General features: G+C 33.4%; 1 protein-coding gene across 8 annotated transcripts in view; it reads left to right on the top strand.

Moving 5' to 3' along the window:
* NME7 (NME/NM23 family member 7) overlaps positions 1 to 18,339 on the top strand; it is a 262,510-nt gene that overhangs the window by 123,119 nt on the left and 121,052 nt on the right. For all 8 annotated transcript variants that reach the window (XR_004817624.2, XR_004817627.2, XR_004817626.2 and 5 more), the window contains exons 8-10: positions 7,682 to 7,746; positions 10,126 to 10,194; positions 16,067 to 16,168. Coding sequence is in view for 3 of the 8 variants with exons in the window: in XM_049112342.1 (XP_048968299.1) it covers positions 7,682 to 7,746; positions 10,126 to 10,194; positions 16,067 to 16,168 (236 nt within the window). In the remaining 5 variants the exon portion in view is untranslated. The remainder of the gene's footprint in view (positions 1 to 7,681; positions 7,747 to 10,125; positions 10,195 to 16,066; positions 16,169 to 18,339) is intronic.

An 18,339-nucleotide genomic window follows, 5' to 3' on the forward strand; every position in this document is an offset into this window, starting at 1 on the left:
AATAATGGTGTAAAACCAATGGAAATTAAAGCTACTAGTGCTTAACAAAATGAAGATGGTGGTAGCAAACTGTACTATGTACTAGTAGTCACTGCATTTTTAACTATCATGTGCTTGAAGGGGAAAAAAAAGCCACTTTCACTTAACAATATCATTGATGAAACAGTGAAAAATTATTACTTTTATTCTTCACCTGCAAGTATATGTCTTTTTAATATTCTGTGTGAAGAAATGGGAAGTATATATAAAATACTTTTGCTCCATACTGAAATATAATGCAATCCTTAGGAAAAGCACTTGTATAGTTTGAATTGTGAGCTTAACTAGATGGTTTTTCATGGAATATCATTTTTACTTGGAAGAATAACAGACAAACTATAGTTATTCAGACTTGGGTATTTGGTATGAATTTTTCTTAAAATTAAGTAGGTCTGTTATTTGAAATGACAACTGACAAAAGTTGTTGCCAAAGATAAAAATCCCAAAGAAGATAAAATGACAAATGAAAATCATAGTTAGGATCTTGCAAATTGTATTTACCACCTTAAGCCTGACAGTTTCCTAATAACTTACAGATTATTCTGATGAAATTGGTGATGTTAACAAATGTGATTTTTTTTTCCTGATGTACTGTAATGAAATGAGTCAGCATTTGGAAGATCTGCATAACTCATGAACTAATAGTTTCCAGATGATCAATGTATGATATTACAAAATCATGCATGGGTAAAAGATTCTTTGAAAGTATACAATAGACCAGTGGATTTTAATGTAACAGGGTAAAAAAAAAGTTCATCGGTACAACTTTGAAATTATATGTTGCAGTGGCTTTTAAGAAAATATCATTTGTCAAATAAAGAAGAATGTATACATTTATATTAAAAACTATTAAAACACTTCACTGTTTTATAACTAAATATACTTTAACCAAAACAACATATAGCAGCAGATTGAAAACTGACAGATGTAAGAATGCAGCTGCTTTCTATTAAGCTAGACATTAAGGATATTTTTGAAAATATCAAACAGTGCCACTCATTAATTTTTTTGGAAAACATAGTCATTTTTCTCACAAAATGTTTTTTATATCACTATGTAAAGGATTTTTGTTATATTTAATAAATATTTAAGAATTTTCTTAATTTTGTCCTTAAATTTGTTAATTTATAATATAATAAATATTAATAGATATAACCTATATAAATACAAGCTTTTTAGAGTCTTTAATAATTTCCAAAAGCTAAAGGGTCCATGAGACCAAAAATTGTGAGAACTTCTGGCCTATTGAATGAAACCCAAACCTCTAAATATGTCTATAAGTCCTTCTGTCACATGGCTTCCACCACTCCGCTGCCTTCTCTCCTGTCTGATTTCCCCTCCACCAGAACCGTGCCTGCTTTACATATCCATACCTTTGCTCAGTTCTCTTTTTGCATGGACATCCATCTTCCTTCAGCTCTCTGTCTAAAGTACTGTTTTCCAAATGCCTCTTAGGACATTTATGTTCTTAGGACTTTATAAATTCTCCTTTATCTGAAATTAATGTAACCACTTCAGCTTTCTTATGCCTATTGTTTGCATGGTCTCTCTTTCCATCACTTATTTTCAACTTACCTATGTCTGTGCATTTAAAGTTGGTTTTATGTTGAGAACATAGAATTGGATCTTATTTTGTTAATTCATCTAAAATCTCTGCTTTATGTGGGAATTTTTAGTTCACTAACATTTATTGTAATTATGGTATGATTGGTTTTAGGTTTCCTATTTTATCATTTGTTTTCAATTCTCCCCCTCTTTTTGATCTTTATCCATTCTTCCTTTGGATTGATATTTCTAAGAATTCTATATTTATTTATTCATTGACCTTTTAGGTATATATCTTCTTTCTTTTCTTTCTTTCTTTCTTTCTTTCTTTCTTTCTTTCTTTCTTTCTTTCTTTCTTCTTTCTTTCTCTTTCTTTGATTATGGAAGGACTTTGGTTCTCAAATTTCCGTGTCTAACAATCACAGAGGGTCTATTAAAACGATTATTTCTGTTTTTTACCCATTGAGATTCTAATTCATTGGGTCTAGTGTTGGTCCTGAGAATTTGTATTTCTAACAAGTTCCTGGGTAATGTTGATGCTGCTTATTTGAGGACTATTTTTAGAAAGTCACTCTTGTAAGGATTAAAGTATACATCCTTAATTTTCAGTCTATTTAAAATGTATTGGTATTGTACTGCTTCACATAAAATGTGGAAATTTTTCAGTTGCAAAAGTCCATTTTCTCCCTCTGTCTGTTTTTTTGTTATATTTCTGGTATATATTGCATTCACATACTTTTTAAGCCCCACAGTACAATGTTAAAATGTTTGCATATGTATTTTAGAGAAATCAAGAGGAAAAATAGTCTCTTGTATTTACTCACATATTTGCCTCTAATTATGTTCATCATTTGTCCTGAAGATTCTATTTTTTTAAACATTTTATTTATTTGACAGAGAGAGAACAAGAGCATGAGCAGAGGGAGTGGCACGTAGAGGGGGAGGAAGAAGCAGGCTCTCCGCTGAGCAGGGAGACCAATGTGAGGCTTAATACCAGGACCCTGGGATCATGACCTGAGCCAAAGGCAGATGCTTAACTGACTGAGCACCCCCAGGTGCTCCTGAAGATCCTATTTTTAATCTTGTTTCATTTGCCTTCAACTAAAATAACTTCCATTAATGTTTCTTGAAGTAGGAGTTTGGTGAAAACAAGTTTTTCTCTGTCTTTATTTTATCATGATTGAAGTACTGGGCATAGAATTTCAAGTTGACAGTTTGTTTTCCTTTTAGCACATTAAAAATGTTCAACTGTCCTCTGGCCTCCCTTTTTCTTATGAGAAGTAAGCAGTCATTAAAATTCTTATTTCCTCTATACAATGAATCATTTTCTCTAGCTCTCTCAAGAGTTTATTTTTAATTATCAGCAGCTGGACAATGATATGCCTGGTTGTTTTCTTTATTTAAAAAAATCTGCCTGAGATTGGTAAAAAGTATAAATTTAAATTCAGTAGGTCAACAAATTTAGAAAAATTCAGGCTTTTTATCTTTAAATATTTTCTGTTTTATTTTAGGCTCCAATTACATATATATTAGGCTTTTTTGTATAAAAAAGCTTTTTGTTTCATCCTGCTACTCTGTTTATTATTTTCCAAAAATTGTCTGTCCTTTCTCAAATGGGATAATTTCTGTTGATCTCTCTCCAAATTGACTCAGTCTACATTAAAATTTATTCTGCTCTTAAGTCTCTACCTGTGAGTTTTGTAGTTCAGATGTATTTTTCATTTTTAGTTTTTGATTCTTTTGTATTCTTAATCCCTGTTGAGATTTCCTATCTTTTCATGTATTTTGAGTGCATTTTCCTTTATTCATTAAGCAGTTACAATGATTACTTTAAAATCTTTGTTTTCTTATTATAACATCTGGGATGCCAGATTAGTCTTCATTGATTCTCTTTAGTCTTGGCAATAGGTCATGTTTTTCTGTGTCCTCCTATGTCAAAGAATTTTGTATTGTCTCCTGAATATTGTGAATGATATATAAAATTCTAGATGTTGCCATTTTCTTCAAAGATGTATTGATATTTTAAATGCAACCAGTATACTTGCTGAATGGATCAGGTAATTTCTGTTTCCACTTTGGTAGGTGGTAACTCAAACTCCATTCAGTTCTTTTAATTTTAGCTGGGCTTCTTGGAGTCTACTCCATGCATGAATGCTTCAGGTTTCCAAAGATGTGAGCAATGTTTATACATAGAAGACAGGCGTTCCTCTCTGGCTTTTTTTCCCTGAGACTATTTGTTTACTCACTTTCCAGTGGCAATGGTTGCCCAAGCCTTGTCTTCTAGTTCTTTAAGTTTGCTAATTCTGTAGGTTTTCAGTTAGAGTTTTAGTGTTGACTGTGGCTTTCCCTCAAGCTGACCACTGCAGAAACAGGGAACCCACTCAGTGCCTTCAGGTGGTTGTGTTTTTATGTTTTCTTCTGGAGTTTATAGTTATTATCTGAGGGAAGATTATTCCAATAGGAGCTACTCAGCCATAGCAGAAATACAACTCTCCTTTTTTCCCCTTTTTATATTTAAAAAGGCTACCTTGATCATGAGAAGAAAATAGCACCAATGTGTTTTTCTAATTAATTGGGTTTTTCTTTTACATTTAACTTAAATTCATTTTGGATTACTGTTTGTATATGGCCTGAAGTATGAACTTTTTTTTCACAAATCATTAAGCCAACATTTTTAAATAATCCTTTTCTCTCTAACTTTAATTACCCTTATGAAATTTACCAGTATTTTCAAATTGTGCTCTAAAGAGCCTTAGAGTTCCTTGGGTTTGCATCAAGGAGAGCTCTGATTGCATGTCTCTTTGGTTGTTTCTTAATTCAGTAAACAATATTTGTTAAACACCTACTACATGCCAGAACTATGCTAGGTACTGGAGATAGAATGAGAACTAAAATGATCATGGTCCTTGGCTTAGGGAGTTATATTGTCCAGTGACTTTTACATATCTGGCTTCACATATGCATTTCTTTTTCTTATTAAACTTGTAGAAAGAGAGTGAGATTTGAAGATATACTACTTTATGATTTCAGGCTAGTTATCTATCATCCAAAATTTAATGTTTTCATCTTTATAGTGGAATTATAGCTTCTGCTTAAGAATATTGCTTTAAGGATTAAATGGTATAAATTCATATTAAAAAGAGTTCAGTCCTCAGTAATTGTTAATTTACTTTTTTCTTTCCTAACTAATACTTTTCCTGTTGACTAAAGACTTGGAATTTTGATTAACATTCTCATATCCATTATCATATGAATCTTTGGTACAGATTTTTAGTGGGTTATCTAACTTCTTTTTCCTAACACTCTGTTGCTACAACTTTCTCAATTGTGTTTAATGTCAACATACCATCCTGCTTATGCTGAAGGCTTTATCTGCACTCCTAGGGTCCTTAATCTCCTTTAATTCTTGACTATCCCTCTGTTCTAAGAATTTTCCTGTTTGATATGTCGATAACTACTATAATATTTTTCTTCTTTATTTTCCTGCATATCTCTCTTTACATATCATTCTTTAGTCATTTTCATTTTTAAATTTCCAAACCTTAGATATTTTCTCAAAACTCTTTCCTTCCAGGTTTTGTTTTATTTTGGGTTGTTTTGTTTTGTTTTTGTTTGGCTTGGTTTGGTTTTTGTTTTGTTTTGCTTTTCCTTTCCTTTTTGTCAAATCTGTTCTTATTTCAGCTGTAACCTGTCTACATGCCTCATTATAGCCTTCTACCTGTCTAGCTATTGGAATGCAATTGCTTATCACCTATTTCGTGTTAGGGAGTTTATTCACTCATTCATTTTTTAGAAGAGAGAAGTACTTAAGTTTTTGAGAACATTTTTTCTCAAAGTATTTTTTGAGAAGTATTTTTTGAGAAATATATCATTTTTTGAGAACAGAGTAATACTCTCTTCTCAAATACTGGTCCATATTCTGTTCTAAAGTTCTGTTTCATGTTCAAAATAATTCAGTGTCTTTTTCCTTAATTGTTGGTTCATAATCTCCTTGGAAGCTTTCTGAGTGTAATCTGAAACTGGCCCCTGAACCCAAAGGGCAGGGAGAGATGGAAGAAACAGGAAAGCCATTCCAGGTTGGTAGGTAACAGTTTTAACAAGCAAGGTAACTTGCATACAAGGCTTGTCTTGGGCAGCAAGGCAAGTGGATCCCCACACCCACCTGCCAAATATTAAAAGTTTCCATAGAGGTCTTAACTGGGTTCAGTCACACATACTGTGCAGTACCACTCATCAGTATCTCAAGACCACATCCTTGGAGCAGCATCTGAGAACGAGAAAGGCAAACAGAACCCACATTCCAAGGACAGGGAAGGTGGGGGGGAGCCCTCAAATGTCTGGGTTTGGCTCACCAGTCCACTGGCAGTCATGCATGCCATCTTGGTGACCTTCCCCAAGACATTAATCCGTTTGCTTTTATTGCTTGTTTTCTTCTTAAAGATGCTCTCTTTCAGTCACTTGGACTAAAAACCTGGTCCCTTCACCTTCACACTCTGTGTTCAGTTTAATCTTGTTGGTTCTTGTTTGAAACGTCTAATGTTCATTACTTTCTCTCATGCTGTCATCCAAGTCCAATGAGTCTACTACAAGATTTCAAAAGCCTTTGTGATTCTTTTATTCTTTTTGTTCAGACCAGCTTGCCTGTCATTATTATACCAATAATCTTCCTATCTTCCTAAAACACTATTTTGTCATGTGTTCTCCTGCTCAGTGTTTTCAGAGGCTCTCCATTTTTTTTGGCAGGGTTTCCTTTGGAGGAAAAATATTCTGATGGACCCCTAGTGTTGACGGGAATTATTGCAATTATAATGCAACTTAAATGTGTCCAAATATAAAACTCAATATAAACCTTTGCACATTTAACCATATAACTAAAGCAATTTACAAATTCATTACAGAAAAAACCATAAAGTGAATAAAATTTAAGTTAACATGGATAGGATAAAGGATGTTTGACAAAACTCAATCACCAAGTACTGTATCGATATGGTGCAGATTGCTCTGAGATGGCATGGGCCTGTTCTACTCTTTAGACTTTCTGAGAAGCCTTTGTTTCTACAGCATGCTCTGGTATCATTTGGCCTTCACTTGGTACAAATATATCATTTGAGAAATAGGTCTATCATTGTCTTTTATCTTTCCCATCCCTCAACCTGCTACAATTATAACAGCACTACCTGGCTGCAGTAAAATAATAAAAGTGCACTTTCAGGCACTGATACTCCTTGGTGATTTGGGGTTACAAGATTAGCATCCAGATCATTCAAACTATACGGGGAGTAGGGGTGTGTGTATGTGTGTGCATGTATGCACTTATGTGTGTGTGTGCGAGAGAGAGTGAGAAAGAATTGACTTGAAAAAAATAAGTCTTTTATACTAAACTAATGGAATCTCAAGATCAGGACCAGATTCCCAGTATCTACAGACCCTATTATAAAAAGCACTGATCTGTGAGATAAAGACTAAATTCCTCGTGTTGATATCCAAGGCCTTCATCAGTTTGGATTAAGTGTCTTTTCCTTTTCAGCTGTTTTTTTTTTTTTTCTTTTCTGACTTCTTACTGTCATGTGAACATGCTCACCTTTTCTCAGACCTGTGCCTTCCGTCCTTTTATACCTGTGTTCCCATATAATACCATGTATCTATAGGTTTTAAGTACCAATTCATGTTCTCATTCCCCCCTAAAGTTTCTGCCACCCCTTAAGTTATAATTTGATTTTTCTCCTTTGATGTCATCCTAGGAACTCCCATATCCAGTACCTTGGCATTTTATTTTTATTGTAATGGTAGCTTCAATTATTTGATTTGCATGTTTTCTACATTACTAGCCTTCAGAGGCTTTAAAGGCAAAATAGTATCTTAAAGGCTTTTTACATAATCTTCAGGATCATTGTTGATATTCCTAAAGCACTTACTAAATGAATTAAATGATTACTTGTGATGCTCGATATTAGAGATTTGGTTTCCCTTAGAAAACTACGTGATTCCTTCATATAGTTATAAGCAAAGTACTTTGGTGTAAAAAAATTGCATTTCTAAGAAACTAAAATGCCTTGGAAATTTTGTATTTTTGCCCCCATTTATTCTGTATTTTCAGGACTGCTAGGAAAGATCCTCATGGCTATCCGGGATGCAGGTTTTGAAATCTCAGCTATGCAGATGGTAGGTAGTTTGCAATAACTCATAATCTATTGAGAGATTTCTTTTTTAAATGTTTTACATTGAAGGACACTTGTGAACTTCACCATTAAAAATAAAAATTAAAAATAAAAAGATATAGTTACTGAACTTGATAACCTTATAATCAAAAAAATGTTTTTGAAATTATTTTATACATGTAATTTTTCACTGAGAGAACTGAAGTTCAAATAATATACCTAATTTAACTTTATAAAATAGATTTATACAATACCTGGGACTTTAATTGTAAAATATGTATAGACAAACAACGTACTTACAAACAAAAAGTAGAATTCAAAAAAAAAAAAAAAGTAGAATTCAGTTACGTAGTTAATCATGAGCTTTCTATCGTTTGGTGACTAAGAAGAGAATGGCAAAGGAGAATCACTTGAGATTTTTCCACTAACCAGGACCTTTCGCTGGTTTCTGGACTCTCCCTCAGAACCTTCTAATTAGAGTTAGCACCTTTCAGCCCTCTGTTGGCAGTCGCATCACTTGCCCTGCAAAGCCCACAACCGTTCAAAATTGCCCAGTAGACACACTTATAGGAAACCCATCACTGAGAAAACACAGAGCTGATACCTTTGTGCTGTACTTACCAGTGCACTTGACAAAAAATTGGGTACAAATTATTACAGGAATCAGATAACAATTTAGGCTTTACAATGTGCAAAGACCAGAAAGTTTATGCTATTTTGATAGTGAAATACTACTGACTTTGGAGATGAGATTTTTCTTACCAGTATAATTTATGTATTCTTTTCATGAAAAGGAACTGCTTTTGATTTCTGCTAAGTTTTAGGATCATCCAAAATCAGAGATTAGGGCAATAACTGGGATTCTGACAATTTTATGTCCCTACTTGGTAGGAATGCCCAGAAACCAAAAAAAAAGGTCAGAAATATCAACTAGTTTGCAGAGTCATCAGACAAAACTTGGAGACTAATGAAAAACTTGACATTTGAAGAATCTTACTTAGGGTTATAAAGAAATTGTTAGCCAAAACACTCTGAAAATATTGGTTTGGTGATATATTCATAGGATTGTAGGACCTAAGACTGCTTTAAAAATGTGTGTTTTGTAGAAATTTTAGATTTAAACATTCATTGAATTCTTGGCCTGCCACCTAGCTAGCATAGTTGGCTAGAGTAGGTGCTCAGTGAAAACAATAATAATTAGGAAAAGGATTGATTGAACCTATGGGGGAGATATGATAGTTTAGTGGCAATCATAGTCATTGAGTTTTGGAGTCAGGAAGCTCTATTTCTAAATCGTGGTCAGCTTCCCTCTACACTCATGGGTCTGCCGGCCAGTAAGGACATTATTTGCCTCAATGGATTATTTTAAGAATTAAATGAAATAGTCTTACACAATGCCTTGTAGAATTTCCAGGGTAAATTATAAATACTTAATAAGTTGTATGTTCTATTATTTTGTTATATTAAAAATACAACAAGTTGTGGAACTGTAGGATAAAACACAGATATCAAACAAAACTGACTGCCTGGAATAGTTATGTTGCCATGAAATCAATCCTCCCAGTTTGAATTATTGCCCAGGTAGGCAGAAATTTCTCATTGATCTTCAGTTCTGGCAACAGTAAAGGAACAAAGTAGGGGAGAAAATACAATTGTCAATTCTGAGGCAATTTTTTAAAAATTTAAGGTTTTAGTTCTTGAGACCAAGAACTTAATGCAATTTTATTTTTAATTAAATTTGAATCCAGCCTGGACAAGAAAGAGTCTTTATAGGTTCATCTTATAAGCATAAGCTTACAATTCTTTTTGAATTTAGATTTCCAGACAACTTGAGTAAATGCTTTATTATGAACCAGACTAGGTATTTTTCTGAATGCTTGGGAGGAAAAATTTGTTATTTTTGGCAGCTACAAAATCTGAAGTACTTTTCATTAGTAATATTTCTTGGGCCAGTAAACAGCATGACATTGCCTATAAATTTTGAGTGTGGAGAATGAAGTTTTATTCAAAGAGAAGGTTAGTGTAGTGATTAAGAGCCTGACCAATGGAGTTAGACTGCTTGAAATGGAACACAGATCTGAAGGTTGCATAACCCATATGTAATATAACATATGTCATGGGGGCATTGTGAGGACTAAATGAGATGATGAATATACGATCCTAGAACAATGCTTAAAACACTAAGTACTCAATAAATGTTAACCATTTTTATTATTGATCAGCTGATCTTTAACAACACTTTTTCAGGGTACTTAATTTGTGCAGGGTTTCTATATTAAAGTAAAGAAAATATATCCAAGGGATCATAAATGTTGAGTGCTGAGTATGGTTCATTTTGTGTTCTTTTGTTAATTGGCATATGTTTTGTTTTGTTTTAAAATAGTTCAACATGGATCGAGTTAATGTTGAGGAGTTTTATGAAGTTTATAAAGGAGTAGTATCTGAGTATAACGTAAGTATCAAAATAAATGTAAAGCATTGGTACTGAAGACAGTTTATGTGTCTTAAATCTTGGGGATCTCAGTATAAATCATAATCACGAAAGTATTCAAGCTGCCAGTTTCCAGCTGATCATACCCAGTGACTGAGGCATTCTTATCTCTGAGAGCTACTGGATCAGTTTTTAAAATATCTTATTGTTTCATTTATGAAACAAAAATATACCAGAGTACAAAAAAAAATTCTGGGGATTTGACACATTTGGGCATTCTCTATGAAGCTTATAATATTCTCAGAGTGGAAGACTTCACAATGCTTTAGAAAGTTAAAAGCAAATAGTTCTTAATGTTACAGTATAATTTCGTTTCAGTATTTAACATCTACTTTAATGACATAAATGCATGTAGAATTATCTGAAAGTATGACTGAAGCTGAAGAAACAAGATTTTAAAGAAGTTGGTCAGAGGGCAATTAAATTATGTTCTTTAAAACATATGACTATATTCAAATAAGCCAATATTCTTCCTTAAAATAAAACATAGTAGATATTTGATCAAAATTAGTTACCCTCCTTTCCTTATCAAATTATCTTAGATACGTTTGTGCTGGTGGACTGCTTCCTCACCTACAGTGTTTTACTGAGTTTTGACTTTTTTTTTTTTTTTGCATGAAGTTTACTGTTTTTGACAATGAAACTAGATTCCCCTCTTCTCATTTCTCCATGGCTTTTCCTTTCAACCTTCCTTAAAAAGGACAAATGCACTGGTCTGAGAACTGCCTGAGCCTTTTGTCTTATTTAGTCCTACAAGTCAAGACTAATTGTGAAATATATTTCATGTTCAGCGTACCAGTGGTTTCCACCTTTATTTAGAGAAACCAAAGTGATTTTCCTTCTATTACTGCATACTGAACCTTAATCTTATGAGCTTCTTCATCTTAGAGTTATGCCTTTTCTTAAATGGAAGAATTTTTTTTTAAATGGAAGAATTTAAAAACATTCTTAACACTTAGTGACAGCTGTTTTTCATTTCTTAAATCTTTCTTTTATATATTTTCCTTTTATTTGTTCAATTTAATGTTTGAAAATCTGGTTGAAAACTGCTACCTTCCTTAATTCATGTTATATTATAGCCCTACTGTATATAAGATAAACCCATGGAGACTTACCCTTTGACCATCAGTTATATTCTCATACAATATCATGTAGTATTGAATTCGGTTACAACTAGTTGAGGGCACTAGTATTGTGCACATATCTGAGGTGGGCCGTATTTCCCTTTGGAAAATAATTTTTAAAAAGCCCTCATCTCTGACTTGAATGCCTCCTATATTGTGCTTTAAAATAATAATATATGTAATTCATTTTTATGTAATATATATTTACTATTAGGATATTTTTTATTTGAGGATTTTGGAGGTAAAAATAAAAACATCACTGGATAGATGTGTCATTTCCCCTAAGAAGTCAGAAATTTGAATGACAGTAGCAATATCATACTTTAATGTCAGAATATCTCAGAATAATTGGGTTGATGTGCTTTCTTCTTAGTAAGATATTCTCTAACTACTATTTAAATCTTGTGATATTAATAACAGTCTACTTAAGATAAAGAACATATGGGCTTTTGGGAAGAAAAAACTACATTATTTCAGAGTAATTAGCCTTGTGAGCCACTTTTAGTAATGCTTATCATTTTTTATTCAGATTGAAATGTAAAGCAAATATTTCAAATCAGAATTCGTTTGTAGTGGTTTGCTAATGGGAAAATGGAGTGTATACATGAACCAGAATACTATCCAGGTATCTTTATGAGATGTTTTGTACTTCTATGAAATAAAATTCTCTTGTAACCAAGGAAAGCTGTTTCTTTGAAAATTTTCTCCAAAGGGACATAAGAATGTTTTTATCCTGGTAATATTTTGTTGAAGCAAGTAATATTCTTATGAAATATAACCTCTAATGCTTTTAAAGTGCTTTTCCCATTTATAACTCAGATTTGTTCAAAGGACGTTGTGTGAAGAGCTATATCCATACACTGCTAATGTGTGTGATTACAGTATCTTTCACTGGTTAATTTGGGACACCAAAAATCAGATAACAAATCCTGAGTCTCACTTGCTATTGTGACTATTATATTTCCCGAAAATCCTCTTACTTCTCATGACAGTTAATATTCAGGACTTGAGTGTAAGTTCAAGGAAGAAGTAAATTTTAAAATGTTGTATACTATTGGATGTCTTTTAATTTTAGGAAGTTTGTCTCATTCAAAAAGAAGACCCTGTAAAAATAATCTTAAGAGGCAACATAGTCTCAAGGGACAGAAGCAGGTGATTTGATTCTTACTCTGACTTTTCATACAATTTATCCTCCTTGTCTCTAAATTCTTATTTATAAAATAAATAAGACACATAAGCTAATAGCAGTGGTTCCATTCATTTTATTATTCTAAATGTGAAGATATGTTGGTGAAATAATGCTCTTAAATGTAGGATGTATGGTGTGAAATAGGGACGGCATCATTGTAGTGTCTTAACGGATACTATTCGGTACTCACCATGAATTCTGAGTGTTCCTACATTACTTGCTTCAAACTACAGACTTCCTATCTCAAAATTCATTGCAACCAACTTGCAGCTTTATGAACTCAATTCCCTTCTCGCAAAATGCTTGTGGAGTCAGATGCTAGGTTCAGATCCCAACCTACCCGTTGTGTGATCATGGAGAAGTTATTTACCTTCTTTAAGCTGTAGTTTATTCAGCTATAAAATAGAAATAATGCTACTACTTACTTTATGAGATTGCTGTGATAATTAAATGAAATAAATCATGTAAAGGAGTTTCCCTATTGAGAGTACTAAGGGAGTTATTAGCTGTTTTGTTATTACTTTTAACACTGTTATCGTATCTGACATAATTCTTTGAAGTAGATTCTGTGTTGATCATTTATACTTACATTTGCAATTGTAAAAAGGTGGTAATTCCTATCTCATTGTGTTATCATGATCCACTTATTTACTGCATATATATATACCGAGTGTCTACTATGTGCCAAACAATGTGTTAGAGTCCAAGGATACAGAGGTGAACAACAACAACAAAAGTTCACTACCTGCATTCATGGAGCTTACGTTCTGGTGAGGATAAACGTTAAATCAAACGATCTCATTGTAAAAGACAGGAGTCAAAGGGCTGCAAAGGAAACAAACAGGTTCTTTTTGGTTTGCGTAATTTTTTACTTAATTAAAAACCTAGGTGACTTGAGGATTTTGTTAATTTTTTTTAAGGAGTACATTATGCTTTTGATGTAGTCCTTTTTCCAACATGTTTTTTTTTCTTTCCATTTTATACATTTGCATAGCCCTTTATGTCTGTATTTTTAATGGTATTTGTGATTAACACTGAAAGACAAAGATAAAGACAAACGAAAGAAAAGCAGACAAAATTCACTCCTCTGTTTTTGGATGGCATGTTCCTATTGCTTTCTGCCCCTACTGAGAACTTGGCTCTTGACATTTATGTGTAGGCAGTACTTCAATATCATGAGACAGAAAATCAGACTCAACATAATTATCCATAAAAAATCAATTACATATGACCTTTGTGAAGTAGCAAAATGACTTCAGGTGGATACCTTTAGGGATTCTACTGAGTAGGGGTCTGTGTATCATATTAATTGTGAAACACTTTCCCTCCTCTTTTAACCCCTGGCATTTTTATTAGGTGTGATGACTGAGTTCCAATTAATATTTAAATATTGTTCAGTAATAAATTACCTTTATTTTATTTTGTCAGCATGTATCAAAAACTCTCCAAAGTCATTAAAATGGCTTGCATGTCCCTGTGTGATCTGATCTCATCTCTTACTGCTTTCCTATGGTCTCATGTTAGCTCCTGATATTCTGTCTCCTTTACTGATCTTCATATGCACCAACTCTACTGCTGCCTCAAAGTCTTTGTCTTTATTTTCACTTCTTCCTGAAGTATTTTTCCCCATGTAAAGAAGAAAAGTTCATTGAGTGTTCCAGACACTGTGAGAGGTACTTTTCTTTGATCATGTTTTTCATTATATCATTTCACATATAGCTAAGAGCCTTAAAACAGTATACTTCCATTTCCCCCTCCTGATGTGCTGTGGTTATCATACATTTTTATTTCTATTTATATTGTAAACCCTATAATGCATTTTTAGTATTTTTGCTTTAAATCATCAGTTATCTTTCACATCAACTAAAAATGTGTATTTATATATGTGTTTACTATATTTTGTATAGATCTCTATTTTTGTCTGGTACTATTTTCCTTCTGTCTGAAGAACTTACTTTAACATTTCTTATGGTATATGGCTGCTGGTAGTGAATTCTTTCACATTTTGTCTGTCTGGAAAAGTTATTTTTCCTTCATTTGTAAAAAAATTTCTTCCAGGGAGCCTGGGCAGCTCAGTTGGTTAAGTGTCTGACTCTTGATTTCAACTCATGTCATGATCTCAGGGTTGTGAGATCGAGCCCTGCACTGGGCTCCACACATAGTGTGGAGCCTGCTTAAGATTTTCTCTCTCCCTCTTCCCTGCCTTGCCCCATTCCTTCTTTAAAAGGAAGGAAGGAAGGAAGGAAGGAAGGAAGGAAGGAAGGAAGGAAGGAAGGAAGGAAGGAAGAAACCTTCCTACCTGGGTATAGAATTGTAGATTGACCAATTTTTGTTGTTGTCATTTACATCTTTATCTTTGTTCTACTGTTCATATTTTCTTCTTTGCATGCCTGGTAATTTTTATTAGATGCTGGATAATGTGCAGTTTATATTGTTATATGGTATATATGTCATATTTCTTTGAAGAGTGTTTGACATACCTTTGGCATCTGCCAAACTTATTTAGGATTAGTTTGACCATTTCAGGGCTTACTTTTGAACTTTATAGCATGGATACAGAGCATTCCATATATAAGGCAACTATTATGGTGCAGTACCCTTCTGGGAACTCTACTTGATGCCCTGTGTATCATATGAAGGCTTTCCACTCCAGCTGGTGGAAATGCAAAGTCTTCTCAGCCTTGTGCTCTCTCTGTAAATGGTTTCACTTAACTGCTTCTGGTAATTCTTTTCTTAGTTTTGGATAGTTTCCTCTACACATATACAGGCTCTTAGCTGAAGATTTAGGTGACCTTCTCTACAGTTCCCTGTAGTTTACTCTCCCATAGTTCTCCCACCTCATCTAGTAATCTGTCCTGCAAATTCTATCTACATTGGCCTCCCTGAACTCCATTCTTTGTCTCTTCTAATAAATTAGAGTGTTGGGCTCTGTTGTGTTTCCTCTCCCCATCCCATTGTCCCATGGCAGTAAAATGACATAGTCATATAGCTTACTTCATTTGATTCCCTTCTATCAGGGATCATAATACTGCACCGCCTCTCATCTAGTGTTTGAAAATTGTTGTTTCATACATATTGTTTCATGTCTAGATGTTTAATGTGAAAGAATCTGGTCCTTGATTTCTTCATTTCTGAAAATGATTATGATTTTTTAAAGTATCTTTGGAAGAAACACTTAGAAATTTATATCTTTAGAAATGTTCATTCAATAGGACTGTATTCAATGGGAGAGACCCTTTAAAAGGAAGCTATACAAGAAGATCATTTCAATTAATGAAAGTATCAAGTGGTAAAGCATTACATTAAAGTGTCACTAGTGGTAGAAATGGAGATGAGGGAACATATCTAAAACACAATTTTGTAGAAGAACTAGACAGAAATGAGGAGCTGCTTGGCATGTGGAGTACATTGAGGATTCAAAGATAACTAAGATTTTAAGATTTGGAATAATGGTGCAATTAAAAGAGGATGAGTAAAAGATTATTAATTTTTAAATATTCTTTTGTATTACATGTCATAGGAGATGGTGACAGAAATGTATTCTGGCCCTTGTGTAGCAATGGAGATTCAACAAAATAATCCTACAAAGACATTTCGAGAATTCTGTGGACCTGCTGATCCTGTAAGTTAGTATTTAAATTGTTAATCAAGTTTGTTTTATTCACTAGTTAAGTATCTTCATAGGTTTGATGGTTTTAGTTTGTTCTTTAAAAGAAATAATACCAAAGTGACTAAATCAGATACATTTTTATTCAAAATACCATTTTGAATAATTTTTTAATATATTCCAAGAAAAAGTGAATTTTTATTAGCCAAGTGACAGAATAGAATGGGCAGAAACCTTAACTGTGGTATTTTCTTTTATTGTTTCTTCTTGATAAATTGTCTAGATAAATTTATTGAGCTCTCTGATAGAAATTATCTAAGATACTAATTATCCTTTGACTTAGGGAAGCTATAAATAAAGCTCTCAGTGTGAAAGATATTGATATGGTAGCCTGATACCAGATACATAAATATGAGCAATGGGACTTAGGTGAAACTTGATAGTCTCTAGTATACTTTTCATTTTGGTTTGTGTTTTCATCATATGGCCATTGGGTGGAAAAAGGAGTGAAGAGGAAGGGAGTGGACCTAAAAAGCAGAAATAGCATTAGAATACACATGAAAAATCTCCATGGAAATGTTAAAAGCTGAGTAGGATTATGGGAAGCATTACTGATTTTAAACACTATATTATTTTTAAAGATTGTATTTATTTATTTTAAAGAGAGCGAGTGAGCTCGTGAGCTGGGGGAGGGGATGGAGGGGGAGAGAGAGGGACAGTCAGACTCCATACTGTGCGTGGAACTGGCTCGGGGCTCCATGTCACGACCCTGAGATCATGACCTGAGTTGAAACCAAGAATCAGACATTTAATGAACTGAGCCACCCAGGCGCCCCTAACTATAATTTAAATTTATTCTCTTTATCACTTATAGTTTATTGAAGATGAGCATTCAATTCAGTTTAATACAGACAACATTTATTGAGTTCCCTTAGATGTAGAATAGTAAGCTAACAGCACCTATTAAGAAATCAATTTGTCTAAGAGTGCTTGCTGCTTAAGCTCTGTAGAGAATAGTACACCTGTTCTCAAAGATTGAAGAGCACACACACAATGATCTTTTAGAACATTTTCAAAGAAACATACAATAAGGACTAAAAATTGTTAGTTCAAGTAAAATGCAAATGTTGAAGGATTGTTTAGTAAAGGAGCAAATGATATGACCTGAAGATAATTGAGAAACTTACTTAGAGGAAGAGAGTTGTGAATAGGGATTTAAAGGAGAATCAAGGCACAGAGAGAATGGGAAAGCTTTAAAACATGTACAAAGGCAACAGTAAAGGATTCTGCAAATTTACTATGTTATACAGCAAGAATATTTGCATGACTTCAAAAGGAAATGCATACCTAGAAGCACAAGGAAATACATTTTTTTTTTTTTAGATAGAGGAAATAATGCAGTGAATGCTGGTAGAGATGAGTGTGGGATGGGTAGCCTTAAAAGCCACGGTACAATTGTGGATTGTGTATAAGTGGAATCCCATGGGATAGGAAATAGCAATTCCTTGTATTTAGCTTAATTTTAAGTAGTTGGAATTATTCCCTTGATGCAAGAAGAGCAAACTAAATTGGGGGGGATTAAAGACAGGGGCTCTAGAAACAGTTAAAAGCCCTGATGACACCATTAGAGAAAGAGTTGACAGGACCTACTTTCTATCTTTTCAGGAAGGAAGAAGAATAGAAATAACTATTAAATGTGGTTGTGAAAGAGTGATTAATAAAATGTGAGTCTGATGTGGAGGACATTAAGAGAAAATGGTGATGATATTGAGTGTTCATTGGTTATTAATCACAAATTAGAAAAGGATACTTTTTGTTTATATGAATAAGCAGATCTGATGTTTGCCATTTTTATATCTGATTTCTGTTGGCCAGGACAGGGTTTTATTTATTGATGTTTTAAAGATAATTAAAATTGTGAGTGAGCAGCTGACTAAACAAATGGGCAAATGAAAGAGATAAAAACTAGAACAAAAATAGAATGAGTATGTTAATTCTTTCATTCAATAAGTATTTACTGAATCTGTACTAGTATTTGTGAATTTGAAGATAGAAGTCTCAAAGAATTTACAATCTACAAGTGGACAGTATATGTAACTGGCTAATTTCCATGTTCCATGGCAATTGCAGTGCTAGATGCTTGCACTGGGTATGAGTGGAGCCCAGAATATTAGCACTTAGCTCAG

Source organism: Canis lupus, chromosome 7, assembly GCF_003254725.2.
Source record: "Canis lupus dingo isolate Sandy chromosome 7, ASM325472v2, whole genome shotgun sequence".
NCBI classification, from domain to species: domain Eukaryota; kingdom Metazoa; phylum Chordata; class Mammalia; order Carnivora; family Canidae; genus Canis; species Canis lupus.